This window comes from Ostrea edulis, chromosome 9 (assembly GCF_947568905.1).
Source record: "Ostrea edulis chromosome 9, xbOstEdul1.1, whole genome shotgun sequence".
Lineage (NCBI taxonomy): Eukaryota > Metazoa > Mollusca > Bivalvia > Ostreida > Ostreidae > Ostrea > Ostrea edulis.
The window spans coordinates 17,452,197-17,477,639 of record NC_079172.1 but is presented as its reverse complement, the minus strand read 5'-3'; the positions used below and the strand labels follow the sequence as shown (position 1 = coordinate 17,477,639).

Genomic DNA, 25,443 nt, shown 5'->3' with positions numbered 1-25,443 from the left:
TCCTTTTGTTTTTCTTCATGAATATCGATATGCTTTTCTACTTATCTATTTTATTAAATTTATTATTTTTTACGCATGCGTAAAACTAACCGCCTATACAATATGGTGGACAAAAGTTCAGATTATTTGTGAGCATAATTTCTTTATCGTGCTGAGCGTTAAAGACATATGATTTAAATACTTTTCAAGCTTATATGGTTTCTAAATTTGATAGTAAATGGTTTATAATTAAAAGAATAGTTAAATGTTTTAATAGAATGATTTGTAAGGACATTCAACTATGTATTAGATTCATAGACCCTGCATCATTTTAACAATTGTGTATTGCATATTATATATTAACTCAAAAGGACTTGTTGCATATATTTATATTTATTATTGTGACAATATGCTATAAGACAACAATAGAGAACACTCGAATTTTTAAACGCATTATCTCGAAGGCAGCAAATCTAGTGGGTCATTTGAGATTTTAATTCCTTTAAAGACTCTTACCACTGGAGTCGGCAAGGTCCACAGTGTAACAATAAACGACAACCACTGACCTTAGCCAGCGTTCGCTCGCGGAGCCCAGTGGCTATTGTTTACATTGTATATCTTTACAGATTAAACTGCCGACCCCTTTTGCTCTTGCTCTACTTCTCTTTTTTTTTGGCATGTATTTGGAGTTTCTTCTATAAACTATTACATTGAGTCAGTTTATGGAAGTAAAACGCATCTGAACATTGTAAAGTGTTTTTACAGATTATCAGTTATCCCTCAATGCTTTTTGAACATGTACAAGAAAAAAAAAATATTAAAAGTATAGGCCGGGCGGCGTATGTGAAAAATTAGTCAAAAGCCTGAAATATTTCACTCCATTTCAAGAATTGGTAAATGATGACACAGATTTTGATGTAATAGAATGAAAGTTAGGTATATTATGATATTAACGAGAGACAAGTGTACGTGATATGAACCCTATGGATGATTTCCGAGTACTATACCAGTAAACAACGATTTTTGAAATTACAGAATATTTAAAGAGCCAATGTACACCATTCATCCACCTACCTCTTATGTACTAAAGCCCCTTTTATTTGTATTTTTAGCACCATGTGGCCAATGTTGTTAGATATGAGCAAAGAGGAATGTAAACGAATACTACGGAGAATGGAGCTAGATGCTTATAGCTCCATTGTTTCAGCGTTTAGAGCTCAGGGAGATCTCACAAAAGAAAAGAAAAAAATTCTACAAGATCTTCAATCCACACTCAGGTAAAGATATTGATGAAGAATGAAAAAGAGCCTGTCATGAATGACATAGTTAGAAGAAAAAAAAACTTTGAAATTGTTGAAATTTTTCAACATTTTTTTGTTTGTTTGTAGCATCTCAACAGAGAGACACAGAGCAGAGGTCAGAAGAGCTGTTAATGATGAGAAACTATCCACAATAGCTGACCAGTAAGTCATCAGCGAAAGAGAGGACGTGTATCGTGTGATAAGGCCTTTCAGACATCAAACTTAAGAAATACTGTAAATGGGGAAATGATTGCGGTGGTTTTAATTTCGCTATGTTCGCGGTCGGAGATTTTTCTGCAAAATTAAAACAACTACAATCATTTTGCAAGTGTGACACAATATGATTTGAACAGTTACCAGTAATGAATTTGAATTCCGCGAACATAAAACCACCGCAATTAGACCAATATGAAAAACCACGAAGTTTTAGCACCGTGAAAGTAAAACCACTGACAGTATCAAGTTTGCAGGGTTTTTTGCATATCAATTTGCAGCATGTGTGGACCAAGCACAGATGCAGAGTGGATGATAGAAGGGAGGAGACTGATTCCCCTGATGCCCCGCCTAGTGCCACAAACAGCCTTCACAGTGACTGCCAATCAGATGGCTAATTTACAGGCTGAGAAAAATGCAGCCATGCCAAGTCCATCTAGAACAGGCAGCAAAGAGTGTAAGTCAGTGGAGAAACGTCTGTGTATTGAATGGGGCTATTTTGTCCTCCCAAAATGACTTTCAATTACTTATTTGAATGTACAGCTTTATGGTGTATATTACTTATAGAAATGCCAGTGATCCAAAGATATCAGGTCATAAATGCTCAAATTTTCCTGGATTTTTCAACTTCAGATGAAAAAGTGCATGTTTTAATGTACAGTAAAGAACCAGATTTATGTTATTACTAACCAAATATTTCAGCAGTAGAGAAGTAAAGCATAGGAATGATTAAATAAATCAAACTGATATTTTCTGTGAAAAGACAGATAACAGTTGATAAAATAAAGTATGTCATTCCTGACATCAAGTTACAAGAAATGACTTAAAACTAATCTTACATAATTTTCTTAGTTTTATCACTGAAGAATTGAAGTTTGAAAAAATGTACATCAAATCTTTAGAATTTTGCTCAGTTTTTCACATTTTAAGGAATCCCAATTAGGTATATTCAGTATTGATAAGATACTTTATTCAAAAAAGGTAATCTTCTCTAGGGCCTTCTGTCAATAAACATATACAAAACATAAATATACATACATTGTATATATATAATCAAACATCAGAAATTATTTTGACATTGTTTTGCACATTTTTTAACTTGATGCTTGAAAGCATTGATTGATGATGACAAGTCATTCCATAAAAAGCAGCAGAGTATGGAAAAGTATTTTGAAAAAGTTGACATTGATGAGATGGCATACACAAGTCAAAGTTTGATTCAGATCGAAGATGTATTGATTATTGCTTTGGAAATGAAATATGTTGTTTAAATAAGTAGGGCTGGAATTGAACAGGGATTTGAATAATAAGACATACTTAAATTTTTGATATTCATGCAAGTTGTTCATGGATAGTGAGCCAATGGAGTTTCCCCAAAAAAGTGGGTGTGAAGGTGCATCATGGGGAATTTAAGTTCAATAACCTGAATATAAGATTTTATCATTGACTAAAGTGAAGTTGAAAGAGATTGTTAACTTTGATGACATTGCAGTAAGCAGTAGCTCTTCCAGTCCACCCACACCTGTTAGTGGTACTGTCACCAAGGTAACAAGACCAGCAAGTCCAAATTCCAATGTGGTGGTACTTCCAAGTGGAATGTCGATTCACATCAAAGGTATTGCATACATTTTATGTTCAAGTACTGTTTTCAATTCTCTTTTGTGGCGTCGGTGGCCTAGTGGTTAGGATGTCAGACTCTCGACCGAAAGGTCGTGGGTTTGAGTCCTGGCCGCGGCAGGGCCGACGTTGTGTCCATGGAAAAGGCACTTTACACAAATTTCCTCACTCCACCCAAGTGTAAAAGGAGTACCTGGCTATAGATAGTGAAATATATTGTTAGAATGTTAGTGCTCTAGTGCCTGTAACGGCAGCTTGCACTGTATGCTACCCAGGAAGCTGAGAAAGTTCTAGATTAATATAAGGTCTGCCGGGGTAATAATGTATTCTAAAGCGCTTTGAGGAGCATACGCTGGAAAAGCGCTATATAAAAACCAATCATTATAAAAACCAATCATTATTGTGTAGTTACATTTGGAAACTTTTGTAGGTGGATTAAACACAGAAGAGGAGGAGGAAATGCCAGCTAGAAAAAGAAGGAGAAGTCAGTCTTCAGAGTCCATTAACATTGTATCCCCATCAGCTGGTACTCAGACCCCCAGGGTCACCTATTCCACGACCGCAAGCACAGCCTCAGGGATGTCCCCCGTGAAAATCACCATCAGCAAGAGTCCCCAGACACGCCCACAAGTCGCAACAACAACTAGCCAGTCACAGAAGGTGGGTACATGTCGCTGAGATGGAGTGAAATATTCCTCACACCAAACATTTCAGATACCATGACAATTAGAAACTATTTTGTACATTACTTGTGTTTGTTGATACAGGGAATATCTAAGACAACTACTGTTTATTGGTAATACTTCATAGAAATGTGAAAAATCTGCATTAATCTGCATTGATTTGCATTAATCTGCATTAATTTGCATTAATCTGCGTTAATTTGCATTAGATGGCAAATTCATTTTCATTTCCACCAATTATGCAGAAAGTACCCCAATCTCTTTTTTTTTTAGCTCACTTGAGCTGAAAGCTCAAGTGAGCTTTTCTGATCGCCTGTTGTCCATCGGCTGTCTGAAAACTTTTCAAATTTTAGACTTCTTCTCCAGAACCACTGGGCCAATTTCAACCAAACTTTGCAAAAAGCATCCTTGGGTGAAGGGCTTTCAAGTTTGTTGAAATGAAGAGCCATGCCCCCTTCAAAGGGGAGATAATCATAAAAATGCAAAATAGGGTGGGGTCATTTAAAAACCTTTTAAAGAACCACTGGGTCAGAAGAGCTGAAATTTACTTGAAAGCTTCTTGACATAGTGGAGATTCAAGTTTGTTTAGATCATGACCCGCGGGGATGGGTTGGGGCCATATATGGGATCAAATATTTACATGCAAATATATAGGGAAAATCTTATTGAAAACTTCCTGCATACAAATTTACACGAAAGCTTCTTGACATAGTGCAGATTCAAGTTTTTTCAAATCATGACCCCCGAGGGTAGGATGGAGCCACAATAGGGTATCAAAGTTTTACATACAAATATATAGGAAAAATCATTAAAAATCTTCTGAAGAATCACTGTGCCAGAAAAGTTTACATTTAAATGAAAGCTTCATGACATAGTGCAGATTCAAGTTTGTTAAAATCATGGCCCCTGGTGGTATAATTGGGCCACAACAGGGGATCAAAGTTTTACATACAAGTATATAGAGAATATCTTTCAAAATCTTTTTCTCAAGAACCATTGGGCCATAGAAGTTTACATTTACATGATGAAAGCTTCCTGACATAGTACAGATTCAAGTATTTAAAAATCATGGCTCCTTGGGGTAGGTTGGGGCCACAATGGAGATCAAAGTTTTACATGCGTATATATAGGGAAAATCTTTATACATGGGCCAAGGTGACTCAAAACAATGTGGCCCATGGGCCTCTTGGTTTTTTTTGGGTTTTTTTTTTTTTTTTAGATATTCCCCTTAATAACAACAACCTTCATATTTATTCTTTATTCCTTATATAACATTTGGTAATTTAACTTGTTTATGTCAAATTCGAAGGTCATTGCTTTTATTATACGCCCGTCTTAAGACGGGCCGTATTATGTTATGGCCTTCATGTCCGTCCGTCTGTCCGTCCGTCTGTTAGCTTTTTCGTGTCCGGCTCATAACTTAAATACTATAAGGCCTAGAATAATCAAACTTTGTCAGTTGATACATCTTGGGTAGAAGGTGTGTCGCACATTAAAACCAGGTCGCTGTGACTTTTAATTAAGAAGATATGGCCAAATATGGTAAAACCCTGTCCGGCTCATAACTTGAAAACTATTTGATCTAGAATCATGAAACTTGGTCAACTTATGCATCTTAGGTAGAAGGTGTGTCGCACTGTACTTTAAGGTCACTGTGACATTTAGTTGAAGTGATTTTTTGAAAAAAGTATGTTATAATTGGTACAATCCCTACTCATATAAGAGTTTTGTAGAAAACCTCATTCAAAAATGTTACATCAAGAAAACACATATTTTTTTTATGATATACTGTACAGCTTTTTTTAGCCTATGTAATGTTTCCTTTGTTTCTAACAATAACATGAGAAATTCCACTTGTCCCATGGGAGTAGCATGCAAAGGGCATTTTGACAAGACTAATTAATGAGTTTTGTGTAGAGCATCTCTGATCAACATGATCAAGCAGGTGTTATCTTTATCTCTAGGGAATTGGGCAGAGAGATCTTAGCCTCTTAATTGCAGATATACCAGAAATTATTTGTGAAAGTGAATTTGTTTGTTGTGGTTAGTCTTTATTTTCAAAATTAATTTGACATTGTACTATATAATTTTTAATTTTTTTTCTCAGCAACCTATATGCAGAGTATCATTTCTCACTAAGACAACAAATGGTTGCAATATGTATAAAGGCCTATTTTAATGATTAGTATTTTGATGTTTTGTTATTGTTCAGAAAAAAGATATACAATGAACAAAGCTGCAGATTGGGCATTTGTGTAAATCTGAACAGATGAAATAATATTGCAATAACCATATTAAAAAATGTTAATTCAAGAAACTACACATTCTTCATTATATACACTGTACTATACAGCAGTATATAACAAACAAATTATTTCTTTTGTGTCAGTAACAAGAGAAATTTCCCTTGTCCCATGGGTGTAATTATCAAGCAATTCAGGAGGCATTTTGCTAACAGAAAAATTGCATTCTGTCAAATTACAGATTAATTAATGAGTTTAGAAGATTTCTGTTACAGCAATCTGATCAAGGAGGTGCTATCTATATCTCTTGCAATCAGGAATTGGGCAGAGGAATCTGGCCTTCTAATTGATCTGTCAAATTTTAGAACAGTTCTAATTGGTAGCCATTACTTTGAAAGTTTATTTGGTATAAAGTTTAAGAATTAATATGATATTGTAAAATATATTTTTATTTTATATCTCAACAACAAGGTGCAGATTGTCATGTCTCACTAAGATGACAGTTTTACAGTCTAAGAATAAACATAATGACTAATGTTTGATGTTTTATTACGCTGTGCATTGTTCTTCATTCCTTAAAATACAATGAGCAAAGCTGCAGATGTGCATTTCTCAAGTCTAACACAACCAGTTGAGAAATATATGATGTATTATTTTTTTCTAATGAATAACTACACCATAGGAGATGCACCAGTGTTTGAAATAACCGTTTTTAATCTATATTTATTTATATTGACATCACCATGCATTTTTTACTTTTATACTTGAAGACTTGACAAAGGCAGATACTGATATATGTATTTTTTGATATGTTGAATAAATCAACCTTTTTGAGTACTCCCATTTATTGTAAGTTGTTTGCTTGGTTAAAGGGCTATCTTGCACTTTAATCATTTCATTGAAAACATTTGGGAAAATGTTTTTATATCCTTTTAAAAATCATTAAGCTTACATTATCAATATTTGAAGCAATGTCACATGAGGCCATAAAGTGGGTAAGATTCTTAAAGGAAGGTTGACATTTGGTTCCATGCATACCTATCTCTTCATGGTGATATGTTCATGTTAACAGTATGTGACGGGCGTATCATGTGCCGTGGCGGTGCACTTTATTGAAAAAATATATTTCATCAAAACAGCATAGAATTATTACCAACAAAACATTAGTAAACATCTGGAGAAGGCTTATTTAGGTTTTTCCAGCTGCTTAATTGTACCATGCTACATAAAATAGAATATGCTAGTATTAAGATTGAAAATAGAAACTAGTGCATGTAAGTATGAATGTGCATACATGTTTAGGAGTGTTACAATTGAGACCATTGACAATACTTTGCTTCCCTACAGGTTATTCTAGTATCTAGTTCTGGACAAGCATCCTCCTCCAGCATTCTTCATCAGAAGTCAATCACAGTCCCAGTGGTTAAAACAACCAGCTCTCTAGGAACCACACCCAATCCAAAGTCTTCTAACTTTTTACCAACCTCTGGGTCATCATCCAATGGGAATCTCAGCAATATAGTCACAATGGCAACTCCCATGTCATCAACTTCAAGTAAAACTAACTCTGCAGTATTTCTGAATTTTAAGCATTTCTGAAGTAATTATACCCCCCGCAAACGAAGTTTGGGGGGGTATACTGGAATCACTTTGTCAGTCTGTCCGTCCGTTTGTCCGTAGACGCAATTTGTCCGAAGTTTATTTCTAATACCGCTGGACATATTTCATTCAAACTTTATGCACATCTTCTATATATTATGTAGTTGTGCATCTGCTATTTTCATTGAAATATTTTAACAGTTATAGAAGTTATGCACATTTTCTTTTCATTTTGGGGGTTGCACACTTTGTCCAGAGTTTAATTCTAATACCGTTGAACAGATTTGATTCAAACTTTATTCTCATTTTATATATATAATGTAGTTGTGCATCTTCTATTTTCATTGAAATATTTTAACAGTTATGGAAGTTACGGACATTTTCGGGTTTGGCATCCACATACTGTATCTGCAATCTTGTGACTTCTCGGTAAAACATAAAGTGGCTCATGTGTGTTGAATACTTATTTGTCAGATAGTATTTATAATCTCAACTATCCCTGGCAATGGGATTCATAGTAAACTGCCTTTATTGCAGCTACTTAGAGTTGTTATACCAGTGGAAAAGATTACAATAATACCAATACTTGAGCTAATGTCATTTGTTTACTGACAAAATCAATGACAAAGTAAAGTTGGCATAACATAATGATCTTTAACAAAGTGAATATAAACTAAAGACTAGAAGAGTTGACCAGGGATTTGCAACCATACAACCTAAAATGTGCCAAATAGTATTCATTGTTTATATTAAGCATATTTTTAATATTTCATGTACTGCTGTACTGTAGAATATACACTTCTGCATTCACATTGATTGCCCTGTAGATAATGTGAAAATATCCAATGTGCTTGCATTAAATATTTCCCATCATCTTATATGCCCCGCGGGAGGTATTAGTCCCATTAGGACAGTTCTAGTTTTATCTTGTCATACCAAAATATTGAAATCTGGTGTAAGTGTTTTATGTGAGATAACTTTACTCTTCAGTTATCTGGAACAGTGGAGAATTACACACGCAGGCTCTTCTAAAATACCAGTACAGTTTCCAAAACAAAATCTTATTTAATTTCAGATTCTGCGACAACTGCTGTTTCAACATCAACGATGACCTTCTTGACTCCAACCGTCAGCATTCAAAGGCCACGACCTAAAACTGTTCCTAGGCAGAGATTTCCTGTGGTAATTCTTTAGAAACTATTAGTAGAGCTTTTTCAAACAACCCTTTACACTGTTACAACCTGCAAGTATTTTGTTTCATGTGTTCAAAATATGAAGTTTGCATCATTTTATTCATGCATTGACAGAACTTAAATTATTTAAATAAGAAATGTCTATCAATCGTTTGTAACTCAGGTTAACAAGATCTGCAAATTTGTGACCTTTATATACCGATTAAGAACCCAAAGAAAGACATTCTATTCTTTTTTTTTTTTTTTTTATGAATACTTTCAAATATGTAAAATATATAGATATTATTGATCTGTAAGTTATTTTAAGGTAACAGCTGAAAATGAACTGACCTTGACTTTTCTCCATATTTGGTAATGATTTTCTTTTGAACGATGATAAAGGGAAATGGTCCAAAAAGGACAAACTCTAAATACAAAATATAAACCATCATTTGATATAGGTAAGCATTATTTATTATTATTCAAATAATGAAAATAAACCAGAAAACAGTTTTCAACAATGATGCAAAGGAAGTCGCGGAATTCAGGGAATGTATGTATTCATACATGGATAGACGGCATTAAAAAACGAATCTAATATTAGATTGAAACAAAACTGGATCTAACTAGACTGAAACAAAATGTGTCTTAATAATTGCAATTGATAAGCAATGGCAATAAATAGAAATTTGAAATACACACAGTGAATGTACATGTTATCCTATTTCTGCAAAATTGATGCATGGCCTAATTTAAGTTTTAAAATTTTACCTTTTTTTTACTGAATGCAAGTCCTCCAAAGGAAATAGAAAACAAAACACTTGCAATTAAAAAAAAATTGTACCCCTCACAAAGAACTTTTGGAAAAGAAACAGAATAAAACACTTTGGACAACACCAGTGTCTGTAAACCAAGCCAAAAAAATTCTACTGTTAAAAGTGCATTTTTAAACTGGATTTTCACCTGAATTTTGTCAAGAGTTATGGCCCTTTGACACAATTTTGGAAGTCTCCCATACATTTTTCTGAAACATTTCATGTTGCTTTAAAATCCTCAAACAATGACGACAAATCAAAGCAGGCTAGCCTTATTGTTCATCTCCTACACAGGCCCACAAATTACAAAACTTTGCCTCAAAATTGCTAAGTAAACCTAATTTTTTTGGCCTCTGCTTATTTAAATGAGGTAAGCTTTGACAAATTGAAAGTCACAAGGAGTCCAATTATACCATAGTGAACTGGTTTCATCCCCCATCCCCCCCATTTTTTTTTGCATGAAACGTTTTTACTAATTTTGAGCAAATTTTGCTGTTTATCCCAATTGGAAAGGCCCAGGCCCTTGACAGCAACATGTATTTTTTTTTTTTATCATTGATAGATTTGTTTCTTCTACTGCAGAGCCAGAGTCAGCAGAAACCGGGCGTGGTCATCCCCATGGGGCCACAACCTATTCAACCTTCCCCACAGTCCATGCAGAACTTTCAGATAAAACCAGTGGGCAAGTCTCCCTCCACAATTCAGATCCGACAGGAGGGAGGTAAGTTTAAAGAATACTGGACTGACTCTCCATTCAAAAACTAGTACAGTGCAATTTCAAAAATCTATTCCTATTTAATGTTACTTTAAATGATTACATCAATTCTATTCAATGAATTAAGGTGGCTCACTACACCCAGAAATAGTTTCTCAAATCAGTACAAATTGATTTAATTGTAAAAGATATGATGATATACAATAAGTATATATGCCAAAAAGGCAAAAAATATACAAATTTGGATAAAAACATGAGTTTCAAAAAAATTATTTCATTACATATGAACAAAAGACTCTGGGGGATTTGAACTCGAGATCTGTGGTTTACCAGCCCTGTGCTTTAACCACTGAGCTACGATGATAGACAAACAAATCGATCAATTCAAATAATTTCACAAAACATTTAAATCGCCATCTTGTGACATGATGTCATACAGACTATAAGCTTTAGTGTAGTGAGCTACATGTACCTTAATGGAGGACCTGTAAAGTACTACAGACATTGAAATTTTGTCTCATTGCAGGTATGAAGATAATTACCCAGAGCTTTCCTGGGTCAGGTGGGAGCAAGATTCTACCCAAGCCATCGCAGCTCCCCACCAGCTCTGGTACTCCTGTAGTTGTCGTCAGTCCAGGAGCATCAACTTCCTCCAATGTCACTATGGTGACCAAACCCATTACATCCATCGGTATGAGAATAAAGTATTTCTCTGAATATGGCCCATGTCTCAGATGTACTGTGTATGGTAAATTTTTATAAAATGAATGAAAGTTTTGTTTTTCTGATTTATGGTTGGCAGAAAACAACATATTTTATCTTGAAGGTCAAGCAGGCACGAAGATTTTAAACATAACCACACAAGGTGGAAAAGTGATCTCAACAGGAACAAGCCGTGGTCCAAATGTTGTAACGGTGAATCCTAAAACACTACATCTGACAGCCGTTAAATCCGCAACAGGTGGAAGTAAGTCTGGATCATCAGGACGGATATGCTATATATTAATTCATGGATGAATACGATATATCCTTAACCTGAGTATGACATTATATTTATTTATGAATGGTTGCAGGTGGAAAACCTAATGTAATTGTTGTACAGAAGACCCAACCCCGGCGTCTCGTGGGAACACCTACCTCCACAGTAAGGGGAACAACTGTCATCTCAAGTCCATTTGAAAAGGTCAGTGCAGCAATATGTCTTGGAGATGAAGTTTTCACAGAAAACATGTTTGCATGGGTCATAGGGAAATCTTGTTTTAAGAAATAAATGCTAAATATTTTCTGATTTAGAATTATTTGCTTCCCCTCCAATTAAGTAATCTACAATACAGTAGATGTAACCCACTCCAGGGAGTCATAATTTCGTTTGGTCTTTGGGTACTTAATTACACTGAGTAGTATATGGATTACATGAAAATATCATCCTTGCTTTAAGTTTGCTGGTATGAAATTCAGTGGATTTTATGTGACCTCCGACTCTGCAGAAATAAGTACCGCACATAATAATGTACATTTACAATATACATGTATAAACCAGAATCTTTCTTCTTCCTTGCATAGGAGTTGGTGAGTTTCCTACAGAAACAAGATAGTACGAAACATATTGTGGTAACATCACCCTCAGGAACCCAAAGACCTATAGAGAGAAAAGTTATTGTTACGACTCCAGGACAACTGGAAGCCACAAGACAGGTACTTAATACAAGTGAAAAAAATTTTTTTATCAGAATATATGTTATCAAAATTATGATTGTCTCTCGCAGTAAAGTTTCAAAATGAATAGATGAAATGATAGATTAGATTTGCACTTCAGTATAACTCAGTAGAGCATCTCAAATGGCTTTGTTTCAGAGAGTTCGTATCGAGAATGCAGAAGGAAAATTGATCCAGGATCTGATTCAGGCAGCCAGTCAGGATACGGAGGGTGGGGGTGATGTCACCATTAACCTTGATGAAGCCACACTGGCTGCTCTGACAGGAAGTGCTAGTAGTCAGTCCGACACAGCGACCAGTAAAGGTACAGTAGAAAAGCCATGTACTGTGGAATCATCATTGTTCGTGGGGGATTGATGTTCGTAGGGGATTGATGTTCGTGGGGGGATTGATGTTCGTGGGGGGATTGATGTTTGTGGGGGATTGATGTTCGTGGGGGGATTAATGTTCGTGGGGGGATTGATGTTTGTGGGGGATTGATGTTCGTGGGGGATTAATGTTAGTGGGGGATTGATGTTCGTGGGGGATTAATGTTTGTGGGGGATTGATGTTCGTGGGGGATTGATGTTCGTGGATTTTTTGGGTCACTCTTGCCCACAAATTTACGTGTTCTTGAACATTTTTTTTAAATCAAGTAGAGTTATCTCTTCTGGTGACATCGTTTCGCTTATCCACGAAATGACGTCCCCACGAACCAGCAAAATTTTGCTTACCCACGAACATTGCCCCCCATAAATTAAAATGATTCTACAGTACGTTCTTTCGCTATTCTTGCCAGTCTACATCCTGTACATGGTACTTTTATTTTGCTCCAGGTACCTCAGGTGATAATCTCCCCAGCAATGAATGGTTTGAGTATGATGACAATAACCCATCCTTCCAGGCAGGGGTTGATAATGCTGCTGTACAGGCGCTTATTGAGCAACAAAGTTCCAGCAAGCCAAAGGTCACTGTTCAAAGGTTAGTCAGTAGTTCAGTCGACGATGGGTAGCCACAGATATGAAAAATCAGCCAAAGACGGGGATTAATGGAAGGCAACAATCGCAGGTACGTGGGGATGAGGAGAAATGAAAAATAGGGAGAAGGAAAAGGGAAGAGTGTAGTGTCTCCTCTACATCCCAACTTGCATAATGTTGAATTTGTCAAGCTAATATATTTTTCGGAAACCTGCATTTTTGAAATATTTACAGGTCTTCTAGTGTTGACATTGGACAGTTGTCAGATCAGCTTTCTCAGCAACAATTCTACACAATTGGTAAGCCATGTGAAGAATTCTGATTATTTTTGCAATTAACGTCATTTAGTAGTCCTCTCAAAAATATGCATTATAATCTGTTTTTGTAAACTTTAATTGGTGACATCCATGCTTTATATGTAATTACATGTATATATGTACAGTAATAGTACATTCTGAGTGAAGTTTTTATACCAATTTATTATAGAACAAGCTATGAAAATATTGAATAATCCAGAACAGAGTGAAGCAATGATGATGGAAGAGGTAAGATGGCATTCTTCAGTGTTATCTTACAGCTTGTTGAAAGAAATTCGTCACATGTAAATGATAAAGTATCTGTATTTTGAATGTATGTTGCAATTTTATTGATATTTAAATTATGTGTATAGAGTCAGGAGTCTACATCAGAAGAGAGTGTTGTCATAGAAACTGTAAACACAGCTCAGGGTCCTGAAATCACATCACAGAATGAGTTAGAACAGATTGCTCGTAATCTGAATCTTCAAGGAGATCTGGACCCACAAACAGGAATATTCTATACAGTGACAAACGCAGCAGGACAGACAGAAACTCGCAGACTCACAGCAGAGCCCAAAGTTGTTACAGAAAGTGCTCCCCAGGGGGAGGCAACCCCAGGTTCTAAAGCGTATGATTTGTTGAGCAGTTCACTGGCTCAAGCACAGATAGATCTAGATCCCTATCAGTTTATTGAGGAGGATGTACTCTCTGACAAATCAGCAACAGGAAGTCAGGCTGACAGTGGAATTGTGGGTAAGATTATGGGTATAATAATATTCATTTGATATTAAAAGATGACTTTTTTAATACACAGATATTTATACTGTATATCATTATGAAATTTATTTCTGGAAGATAGATCAGAATAAATATTGCTCATATATATATATAAGCATTCTACTATTTGCTGTTTTCTGAGTATGTCATATCCTAGTTAATCACAACAGGATTGAGTTAACGAGATCTGAGCACAAGTGTCAGATCACAGATAGGAATGATTAACCTTAAATACCTAACACCCAAGCCATTAAGAGGTCCTCAGGATTTTGCATCAACTATTGGTGTAAATTGCTTTAATTAAACACCTGATTTTCTGCAATACTGGAAAAAATTAAAATGTAAATTAAAGTTTTTGGGAAAATCATGTTACAACTGATCTGGAATAAAGTTTTATTTTATTTATTTTTTTCAATTTCACAACATTTGTCATAAATTTGATACATACTTTTAAGTTTTGATTAATGAAAAAATTCATGACATTAGACATTAAAAAAACCCTTCATGATATACAGGAAATATTGATGAAATTACCTTCATGCATATACATTTGCACACATTGTTTGGTTTGGGGTATACAAATTCATTCTTTTATTTTTTATCTTATTATTTTTCCATTGTATATGATATTACCTCTGACATGTAAAATCCTATATTATGTTTAATCCTACCTTGTATACCAATATGTATATGTATGTATGAATAAATTGAACAATAAACTCGAGAGGAAAATGGAATGAATTGAATTTCATGTTAAACTAATGTTGTGCACACTCTCTTCTCCTAAAAATATAATCAGGCATAAGACATCTATAGGATCTACATACTATCCATGTACATTTAGATGCAGTGTACTTGTAGGGAGAAGGCTTATACACTGCCCACCATAGATAAGTATACACACACCAAAATAAGTTACTTGCGCATATAAAAAATGGGTTACATCATTGATACAGATTTTTCAATACGAAATACATAACTCTTGGTTATAAATATATGACATTAGGCTTTTGATTTTTTTTTAAATCCTTATTTTTTTATTAAAATACTTCATTTTTTGAATTTTCTAAAAAGAGCTATTATGCAAACTTTCAACTAGAAACCATTTCAAATTAATTACTAATACATATTATTGTGTATTTGATGTGTACTTTTACAAGACACTTTGAATTTCACAGTAAATAAACCAATATCACAATTTAACATACTTCGCCATAAACATTGACTATCCATTGTTTCACATATATTGAAGTTGTACCCATAACTGATTATTTTACTGAGATAAATTGAAAGTTATACACAGTGAATTCAGCTCTCTTTTATATTGAATATATTTCATGCCAAAATGTGTAAAAAGCTTATGTGTATACTTATTTATGGTGGTTAGTGTATAAGCAATGCCTAGTATCTAATCCATTTATGTTTACACATATAAATAAAATATTGTTTAAATTAAATTTAGATATAGTATTGTTGCTATGACAAACAAAGAAGAACATGTTGGGTTCTGTGTTGACAACTTTAATTTGAAAGCAGACATGTCTACTTAGATATGAATATGAAACATGTAATTAGGTTATAGATGTTAAAAATGACATTTTTTCACCAGCATCTTATGAGTACAGAAAAATGACATGCATAATTCTTGCAATTTTTTTTAATATTTTTTTAGGTTGTGGGCTACTATGCAATTTCAACACTGTTTACAGATTTTTTTACTATAGTCAAACATGATACATAATTCTGAGACCTGATTTTGTTTGATATCTTTAAAATAAACTTTAATAAGATGACTATTACAGTGAATAAAAGATGGTTAGTTTGACTCTTGAAAAGGGGGACACTAACAGCACAGCTGAATAAGTAGAATACAAAACCTTTGAAGAAATGTGAAAACCTGACAATTCAGGTCTAGAATTAGTGCGCATCTAGTATTGGCCAATAGTATAAATCCAATACTGAAATTGGTGCGAGATATTTGTAAATTATTTTTGAAGTTGGAGAACATTTTGCACTTGATTGTCCTGTTAAATGTTGTGATAAGTGCTGATTCTTATGAAATAACCAATGTAATTATTTAAAGTTGTCATTTACTGAGAGAGAGAAAATGAAAGTCTTTAGATTTAAAAAAAGGAGGATGGAAGACGTTGAAATTTTGTTTATAGGATTGCCATAATGAATGTAAGAATCATTTTGTTTAAGTGGTATTGTGCTAACACTGGTCAATAGAGTAAAGGAATGTTCCTGTTACAAGTCTGTTTAAATTAGCTGTCATTTTGTCAGCAAAAATTGAATTCAATGAAAATTGCTCAATATTATATATTTCAGTAATAACATCAGTATTTAATTATTTCAAACACTTTTCAACCTCAAAGCAGGCACATGAATGTGTAATTTTGGTGATTAAATAATTCTTCCCTATATATTTCTTTACACTAGAAGCAATTATCTAACATAGTTTTATTAGGTTTCTCTTGTTTTAGGGCAAAATAAATGTTTTTATTAGTCATTGATATACAGGTGTATATTCCCATGCCATTGAAAAAAAAATAGTTGCCATCACTTTCACAGCGAATGCCCCTTCAAGGGAATTTGTAATACATGTTTAAGGGTTAGCCCCTTCAAGGGAATTTGCAATACATGTTTAAGGGCATGTGCAGTACAGATTTACTCTAGATTTTCTGTAACCACATATACTTTGAAAGCTGAATCTTGACCTATACGTACCTTCATTTTATTTCAGAGATTGCTACATCTGGAGAAACGTCAGCTGACACAACCGAAGAGAATATAGCTGCATCTGATGTCAGTGATGCCACTTCTACCAAATCCCTTCATACTACCACACTGAACACTGCCACAATCAGAATCAAACCGGGCAGTAGCTTTATACCCATACAGGAGCTAGCTAAATCCTCCACCATCAATGTTACTCAAACACAGGTATGAACAGGCTTTTGTGTATGAAAAAATTTATATGTTTAGGTAGTATATAGAAAGGCAAAGTTTCATAATTTAGTATTAAAGGAACTGGTTCATGGGGTTTTTTTGTTAGGGTTTTTTTTTTTTTTTTTTTGAAAAAATATTTTTCATTTTTTATGTTAAACATTAAAAATATAACTCGTTTAATGTTGACAGCCAAAATTTTGATGCCTTAACTCTGTTATGTAAACAAAGATTAGAGTCTTTTAATGTAAACAAACAAACCAGTGAAATGTTAATTTTGTATTTTAAAGCATCTTAATTTTGCACAGTCTCAAATTTAACTTTAGATGACACATTTTACCTAAAGAATACTGTAATCTTTGTTTACAAATCAATAAACTCTCTAAAATGAGCTTCTGTAATAAGGTATAACTTTAATTTTTTGGGAAACCTTTTAAACACATTGGACAGTATATTTTGATCATTAAAAGTGATAAACAAAGTTTGAGGGGAAATTGTGGATCAGTCCCTTTAACTGTGCATTCAGATATGATTTAAATCAAATTATGATTGAGAAATATAAATGTGAAGATAAGGGCAGATCTCCAGATGTGATTAAGAAAAATCAGATCAATGTATGGCAAGTGTTTTTGGACAAATTCTGATATGTTCTCAAGGTCATTCTTATTTCCTAAAATTGCATCTTACATTTATTCATAAACAAGGACACTTTTATGGACAAATAAATAGATATTTGAGATGTATACTACAATCAATGTATCACTATTTTTTAGTTGTTCTCAGTTTATAATGTTTAGTACTCATCTTAAGTGAGATTCAAAATGGAAATGATAGACATTAGTGATTTTAATCAAAAGTAAAGATTTGAAATACTAGTATAGAAAACTGTAACCTCCATGCATTGGTGATATTTAAAAATGCATGAATGAAATATCTATTAAAATATTTCAGGAAAGATTTAATATAATTATAATTTTTTTGAAAAATGTTCACTTTTGGAATGTTTAAACATTTTTCTAATTTTAAAATAAAAGTTATACATGGTAGACAGGATTAAGTTATAATTGAATTTATTTATTTTTTAAAACCTAGTTGTGAAACATTTCTTGAAATAATTTGACCTTGGTGAGGAATCCTAATCAAGCTGTATAGTATCCAACATTTGATTTGTAAATAATTACATGTATGGAATATGATTTCTAAAACCTAGATAATAATACAAATTATTTTGTCAGTTATAATTGCTGTAATGATTGTTAAATGGTCTACTTGTGCACTGACACCTACTTATTGTAAGTGAAGGTGAGAAAGAGGAGACCTAGGTACCTGTAATTAGTACTGGAAATGTAATTAGATGCAGCACCTGCAACTACCAATGAGAGTAGCCTGTGATTTGGAGGGTGTCAGGAGTAGGAGGTAGAACTCGTTTAATTGGTTTGTGTGCTCAGGCCAGGTATATATAGGTATCCCTCTGGCTAGCCCTTTCACTCTGGCTTAGAGCTGTTCAGACCTTGTGGAAACGATTTATTGAAAGTGAAGAACAAACTCTCTGAAATCTTCAGACAATATTTGGACTTTTTCCATTGGCTGGAAATTGGTAATTGTTAACTTGCTACATTTATCTGTTAAAGCCAAGATGAATGGGGCTATGATGTACGATAGGGATTACATCGACCATCACAATGTTGACGGTCAGAATCCTCAGAGTCACCCGTATCCCCCCGCTACTGAGCAATCGGTGATGCAACCCCAGACCGATTATCCTGCGCCTTATTTCCCACCGCCTTACACCGTGTCATCGCAGCCTAACATGGACTACCAGTACAATAATGCTTACGCCACCTTGTCAGACTACCAGCAGCAGCAGGAACAACCCAATCAGCAGGAGTACCAAGCCATGCATAACATGGACACTGTCCACGAGTACAAGATGCAGGGAGCGGGTCCGAGCATCCACAGACAAGAACCCATGCAGGGAGCGGGTCCGAGCATTCACAGACAAGAACCCATGCAGGGAGCGGGTCCTAGCATCCATAGACAAGAATCCATGCAGGGAGCGGGTCCAAGCATCCACAGACCAGAACCCATGATGCCGGGAGGCATGCCTGCTAGTTTCGCAGACCAAGGTATGATGAGCAATGGGATCCAACAGGCAATGCCACCCATGAATGGAAACTACCCACCGATGGAGAATTACATGTCTAGGGAAATGATGGGCAACTTTAATCCAGAGTCGCAGAAAACCGCCGTTGTAGTCCATGAGAAAGCTAGTCGCAATGATGTGGATATATCTGCTGCAGCTGCTCCTGCTGATGTTTTCTGCATGGTGGATGGAAGGCTCTCCCTCCTCAGCAGTACCACCAAGTACAAAGTCACTATTGCAGAGATACAGAGAAGATTAGCTCCCCCAGAGTGCCTGAATGCTTCCCTGCTTGGTGGAGTTCTCAGAAGGGCAAAGTCCAAGAATGGAGGGAAAAGTCTGAGAGAAAAGCTTGACAAGATTGGCCTGAGTCTCCCAGCAGGCAGAAGAAAGGCTGTCCAGACCACACTCATGACATCACTGGTGGAAGGCGAAGCTGTACGTCTAGCGAGGGATTATGGGTACTTGTGCGAGTCGGAGTTCCCCGCCAAGAAATGTGCCGAATACAACTGTAAGAAGTACCAGACGCTGGATCCCCAGGAAATCATGGCACGCAAAAATATGGTGCTGGCCACGAAACAGATTCTGAAAGAGTTCATGGATATCCTCAATCAAGACCGATCTCCAATTGGAAACTCGCGTCCCCAGCCTGTCCTGGAACCAGAGATACAGAGTTATCTGACCAACTTCAGCCTCATCTCCCATGGTTTTGGATCGCCTGCCATCATTGCTTCCCTTGCTGCGGTGCAGACGTACCTGACTGAAGTCCTCAAAGTCATGGACAAGGGCTTCCTCGCCGATGGATCCATGCCACCCTCCAAGAAGAGAAAGTTGTAAAGATGTGGCAGTTTGCTTTGTAAATAGAGTGCTTAGGAATGACATATAGACTTCAGTGTGCATGAATATATATATATCTTATAGACTTCTTCTTTTTTTAAAAGTGTTTAATTATTTTCAGTGATCTGTAATTCCCGAGTCTTTTGTCATTTTGTGATGTTCGATAACTTACAACTATTTAATGTGATTAATTCTACTGCTTTGTCAATCTAATAATGTTTTGTGTTCAACATGTTGTACTAACTGCAAATTTTGAATAAATGGATACTAATATTTCATATCTGTTTTACTGTCATTTTTGCTCCTATATATTTATAGTGGAGAGAAAAGGTCCCTCATGTAAATGTACAACTGTGACAAGGGATCAAAATACTTTATACATGTACAATGTATAATGATCTGGGTAGTTTTGATCAAACTTCTTATCAAAACGTGCTATGAACATGTGTTATGGAGAAAACTGTTTAATGGTATTTTTGAGCTATACAGGCAACAAATATTGCTTTAGGAAAATTATTTTGCTGTGTTTGTATAATGTGTGGACTAGGATTATTACAGAAAGAAGAGGTTTCAATACTGAATTTTGGCCCATGTTAAATTAGAAACTTGTGTAATTGATAAAATTCAGTCAAGTCCCCTTTATAAATTTTTTTTGCATAACCAACACATGATAGTCATGTGATTAAGGGGTATCTGAAGGGCCTATCTAAAACCTCTTCAAAGGACTATGGCGATTAACTGCATATTATTAATCATTGTATAAATGTTGCTGATATAAATTTACAGTAAAATTTAAAAAGACTTGGGGAAAAAAAGAAGCGCTAAGTTTTTATATTTCAAAGGATTCTTGTAAAGAATTCATGAATAGCATTTATGCTGTCTTGTAAAATCTAGAGATATATGTATAATAAACTCCTGCAGTATACATATACATGAATATTATATTTATGATTGTAGTGTATCATTAAAAAATTTATGATTGACATTTTTTCAAGCCATTGCATCCTGTTCCACTTAGAAAAAAAGTGACCAATAGATCTGATGGTTAATGACAAAGTGCCCTGTTATTTGCCAAACCGTTAAAGGTTCATTAAAAGAAATGGTTTTAAAAAAAATTCAGATAAATTATAGTCGAACGTAAATTATTCTTTAATGTAGTTAAAATACATGTTTAAAAATTGTTTTATCTGTAATTTCTACTCCTATCTTGTCCTGTCCACTCACCCATTGTTACCTTACAAAATTAGATATATTGTGTGTGTACATGTACTACATGTAGATGTATTCCGATGAGTTGTATAACACAAGGACAATAAAGAATCGAATTTCGGAGAGAAATACAGGTGTCCTTTGACAGGTTGGATCAGGGAGCTGCCAGTCTAGAATTAAAATTGATTTAGGTACTTACTGCATCTTCTAAAAATTTTGGTGAAGTGCAAAAAACAAATAGTATAGGAAAAAACCAACTGATGACTATGCTTTCATTCGTTTTGGTAGCAGAAACAAGACATTATTGACCTTTGACCCTACCATGAACCATGTTGAAACTTTGACATACACTTTCATTAAAGTATAAATTTGTGGTACTTTGTGAAGCAATGTTTTTAACATATTCTAAATATATGCATTTTATAACATTGAGTTTTTGTACAAATTTTCTATGACTCTTATAATCACAAAATTACCAGTACTTGTAGCAAAATTTTAGTATACTGTTTCTATGCCTATAAGTAATCAAATAACAAAGTATGGTTTTAGTACTGTATGCAATGCATGGTGAAATAGAAGGTTAAATGACATGGCCCTCCAATATCTTCCTGTACATACTCAATGTTGAATTGGTAGAAGTTATCGTAAATCTGTCATGTATGCAAAGTTATCTTAATGTAATACAATGCACAAAATTGCAAATGTTGGAAATTATGAAAATAAGTTTAAAATTGTTTTCACTTCATTTTTATTTTTTTACCCCCCCCCCCCCCCCCCCCCAAAAGCTGAAAAAGTATTCTTATTTAAACCTCTTCTTGGAAAATAAGTGCTTTTTTGTAGATTTGATATGACGCCTTTAGAAATGCAGATGTAGTACTACTGTATGCATTATGAAATTGCTTTGTTACAGTTGGCAGCGGAGTGTGTATCACAGGAAGACTTTAGCACAGAGACAGTTGAAATGACAGGCACAACAGACTTCCTGTCCCAACCGGCTGCTCTGACAGAAGAAGTGCAGTTAGTGATGGACTCGGCCTCGCTTGGAAATCGCACCATTCAGAGGACAGAGACTGTTACCGTGGAAACCACAGAAACTGTGGATCCAACAGAAGTTAGTCTGGATGAGTTTGTGGTCATGGATAATCCCATCCCAGGTAGAACAGAAACTAGGTCATTGTAGCACAGAAACTAGGTCATTGTAGCACAATGACAAAGACTATAGTTCCACACTTTTGGATGTAGGAAAATTTACATATTTTTCTATAGAACAGAAACTAGGTCGTAGCACAGAAACTAGGTCATTGTAGCACAATGACAAACACTATAGTCCTACACTTTTAGATGTAGGAAAATTTACATATTTTTCTAGAGGTTTGTAATATTACATGATCAGAAGGGGGGGGGGGACTTTAAAGTTCAGTGTATTTTTCTACCTTTTTTAGTGTATGTTTAGTGAATTTTTTGCCTTTCAAAGTATATGTATTAATTCAAAAGTGTCTGCTCATTTTCCAATGTACGTCTTGACAAAATTTACACGTTATGTAGCAGTCTTTCCATTTTGCGCAGGAACCAGTGTTGGTGAAACGCACAGTGTTGATCCACTTAGTAGTTCTGACCCTACTGGCTTAGCTAGACTGGGCAAAAGGAAAAGGAAAGTTCCTGCTGCATTAGAGGATAGCCCCACCCCCCTACCTGGTGGTGGCTGGAACAGAGCATGTCTGGGGTATGATTTATAACAATAGGGTTTTATTATTAAAAGTTGGATTGCATTGAAAATATTGCTATGAAGGAAAATAACACTAATTGCTAATGATATTGATAGACTTCGCACTGTTCAAACGTGTATTCATGTATTCCTATTAAAGAGAATGATATTGATAGACTTCACACAGATCAAACATGTATTCACATATCACTATTATAGACACAGATTTTGAATCTTACAGGTTAATATACTGATTTTGAATCTTGCAGGTTAATATACAGATTTTGAATCTTGCAGGTTAATACAGAAAGTGATGAAATACCGAGGACTGAACAGACACAAAGATGACCTAAATGCCTCAACGTGGTTTTTAGAACCAGGTGGGTCATGTTATACATGTATGTGGTTTAGCCATGAACTGCAATTCTTCTGCCATATATCAATAGGCTCAGGGAAACCTAAATCCCTAGTTGCAAACTACACCTTTGTCATTTCTTGATAATTGGTCGATAATAATAAAGCCTGGTGTTTTTGTCTGTAGTGGATCCAGAGGATGCCCCAGATTATTACACAATCATCAAGAACCCCATGGACTTTGGAACAATAAAAAAGAAACTAGAGGTCAGTTAAAACAAAATTCCAGCTACCAGTATAGCGAGTCCACTTCGTAGTGCAGAAAATGATAATGCTGAATACTGTTTGTCTTGTACATTTTTTCAGTAGCTTTTATTTTTATTGATCGATTCATGTAGAAAAATTAACATATTTTACTGTGTATTACAGAGCCTAAGTTATCCTGATTATGAGGATTTCCATTCAGACATGCTGCTGGTTCGAGACAATTGTCGTCTGTACAATCCGCCTGGGAGTGTGGTTCGCGGGGACTGTGATGAAGTGTTTGCCTACTACATGTCGGAGTACGAGAGAATATTGGAAAAGTGGCAAAAAGTAAATTGATGTTAATTTAATCGTGAAGTAATTTAACACACAAACAGGTTTATATTGATTGTGCTTTGTGAATATAATTATGAATAAAATAATCACGGGCTAAGCCCGTTTGGGCTCAAACTCTGTGATACCATAAATATAGAAAGGGGTCCAACTCTGACTCGTATAAAAGACTACCCACTCGCTTCAAATGCCTAAAAAATTAGAAACTAGGTGAGGTATGAGTAACTTGCCGGTCTCCTTGCATAGAGTAATGTTTTAACTACTTGCATGCCAAATTTCAAGCCACAGGTTCTAAAAATAATAGAGATATACATCATCATTCTCTCAATTTCACCTGTTTATTTTTACTAGAACATTTACCGCTCCAGGTCATCCGATGGTTTCTTGCCTATGACAGCAGCAAAATTCAGACTAGTGTTGAAAATTTTGGACCTATCAATTAAAATTTCACATCAAATATACGCTACTTACTTCCTCATACTTGAATAATGTTCTTCGTGTAGACATTGCACAACTCATTTTTTCCTCAGCAGCATCATCTGTTGACAAGATCTATCATTTTAATGAAAGCACTAAACACCCTATATACTTAAAAATCTTAAATTGATCAACACACTATTCTTGTGATATTGCACCTAGAGAAGGAAATTGAACATTAGTTTTTGGCTTTCTTAATTTTTTGTTTTTTATTTTATTTCATTTTGATTGTTTTACCCATTTTCCCCTTCTTTAAAGTTTTAGGTATTTCGGGTCTTTAGTGCGTTTCTCAAAATGGCAGATAGAGTCAGGAGTTTATGTTTTGTAAAATAAGCGACTCGGATACGGTGAACATAGAGAACATTATTAAAGTACGTGTATGAGGAAGTAAGTAGCGTGTATTTGATGTGAAATTTTAATTGATAGGTCTGAAATCTTCCACACTAGTTGGAATTTCGCTGCTGTCATAGGCAAGAAACCACCCAGTGACCTGGACTGGTAAACGTCCTAGTAAAAATAAACAGGTGAAATTGAGAGAACGATGATGTATATGATAATATCTCTATTATTTTTAGAACCTGTGGCTTGAAATTTGGCATGCAAGTAGTTAAAACATTATTCTATGCAAGGAGACCGGCAAGTTACACATACCACACCTAGTTACACATACCACACCTAGTTAGCTCTTCTGAGCCGAAGGCTCAAAGAGCTAATGCTATGGCCATTTGTGCGGTGTGCGCAAACTTTTTAGAAAAAGGGCTATAACTCAAGAACCCCTTGGCCAATTTTTTTCAAATTTGTTACAGGGTATCATTGGCCCAAGGGCTTTCATACATACTGAATAGAGGGATGTGACCCTTTAACAAGGGGAGATAATCAGGAAAATACAAACAAAAGTAGTAGTTGCTAAAAAATCTTCTTCTCAAGAACCACTGGGCAGATTATCACCAAACTTACACATAAGGATGAGGATATGTTGCAGATTAAAAATTGTTCAAGGCATTACCCTGGGGCAAAGGGCGTGGTCTCAAGGTCACTTCAAAGTTGACCTAAATTTATATTTCCTTAAATCTTTGATATTTTAGGACTAGGA

At 35.1% G+C, this 25,443-nt stretch overlaps 2 protein-coding genes across 2 annotated transcripts in view; both read left to right on the top strand.

Annotated features, from left to right (window-relative positions):
* Positions 1-81: 81 nt before the first annotated feature.
* LOC125658949 (BRCA2-interacting transcriptional repressor EMSY-like) overlaps positions 82-25,443 on the top strand; it is a 28,143-nt gene continuing 2,781 nt past the window's right edge. The window contains exons 1-24 of the mRNA XM_048890419.2: positions 82-128; positions 1,092-1,256; positions 1,368-1,442; positions 1,775-1,950; positions 2,986-3,108; positions 3,541-3,770; positions 7,384-7,591; positions 8,711-8,817; positions 10,205-10,343; positions 10,864-11,028; positions 11,164-11,304; positions 11,411-11,520; positions 11,901-12,032; positions 12,192-12,357; positions 12,869-13,013; positions 13,244-13,308; positions 13,496-13,554; positions 13,680-14,061; positions 16,829-17,028; positions 22,128-22,371; positions 22,784-22,940; positions 23,220-23,302; positions 23,464-23,543; positions 23,706-23,870. Coding sequence (XP_048746376.2) covers positions 103-128; positions 1,092-1,256; positions 1,368-1,442; positions 1,775-1,950; positions 2,986-3,108; positions 3,541-3,770; positions 7,384-7,591; positions 8,711-8,817; positions 10,205-10,343; positions 10,864-11,028; positions 11,164-11,304; positions 11,411-11,520; positions 11,901-12,032; positions 12,192-12,357; positions 12,869-13,013; positions 13,244-13,308; positions 13,496-13,554; positions 13,680-14,061; positions 16,829-17,028; positions 22,128-22,371; positions 22,784-22,940; positions 23,220-23,302; positions 23,464-23,543; positions 23,706-23,870 — 3,543 coding nt within the window. The 5' untranslated portion in view covers positions 82-102. The remainder of the gene's footprint in view (positions 129-1,091; positions 1,257-1,367; positions 1,443-1,774; positions 1,951-2,985; positions 3,109-3,540; positions 3,771-7,383; positions 7,592-8,710; positions 8,818-10,204; positions 10,344-10,863; positions 11,029-11,163; positions 11,305-11,410; positions 11,521-11,900; positions 12,033-12,191; positions 12,358-12,868; positions 13,014-13,243; positions 13,309-13,495; positions 13,555-13,679; positions 14,062-16,828; positions 17,029-22,127; positions 22,372-22,783; positions 22,941-23,219; positions 23,303-23,463; positions 23,544-23,705; positions 23,871-25,443) is intronic.
* On the top strand, positions 17,073-21,973 carry LOC125658950 (transcription factor AP-2-epsilon-like). The gene has a single exon (XM_048890420.2). The coding sequence runs from the start codon at positions 18,668-18,670 to the stop codon at positions 20,006-20,008; it is 1,341 nt and encodes a 446-aa protein (XP_048746377.2). The 5' UTR covers positions 17,073-18,667; the 3' UTR covers positions 20,009-21,973.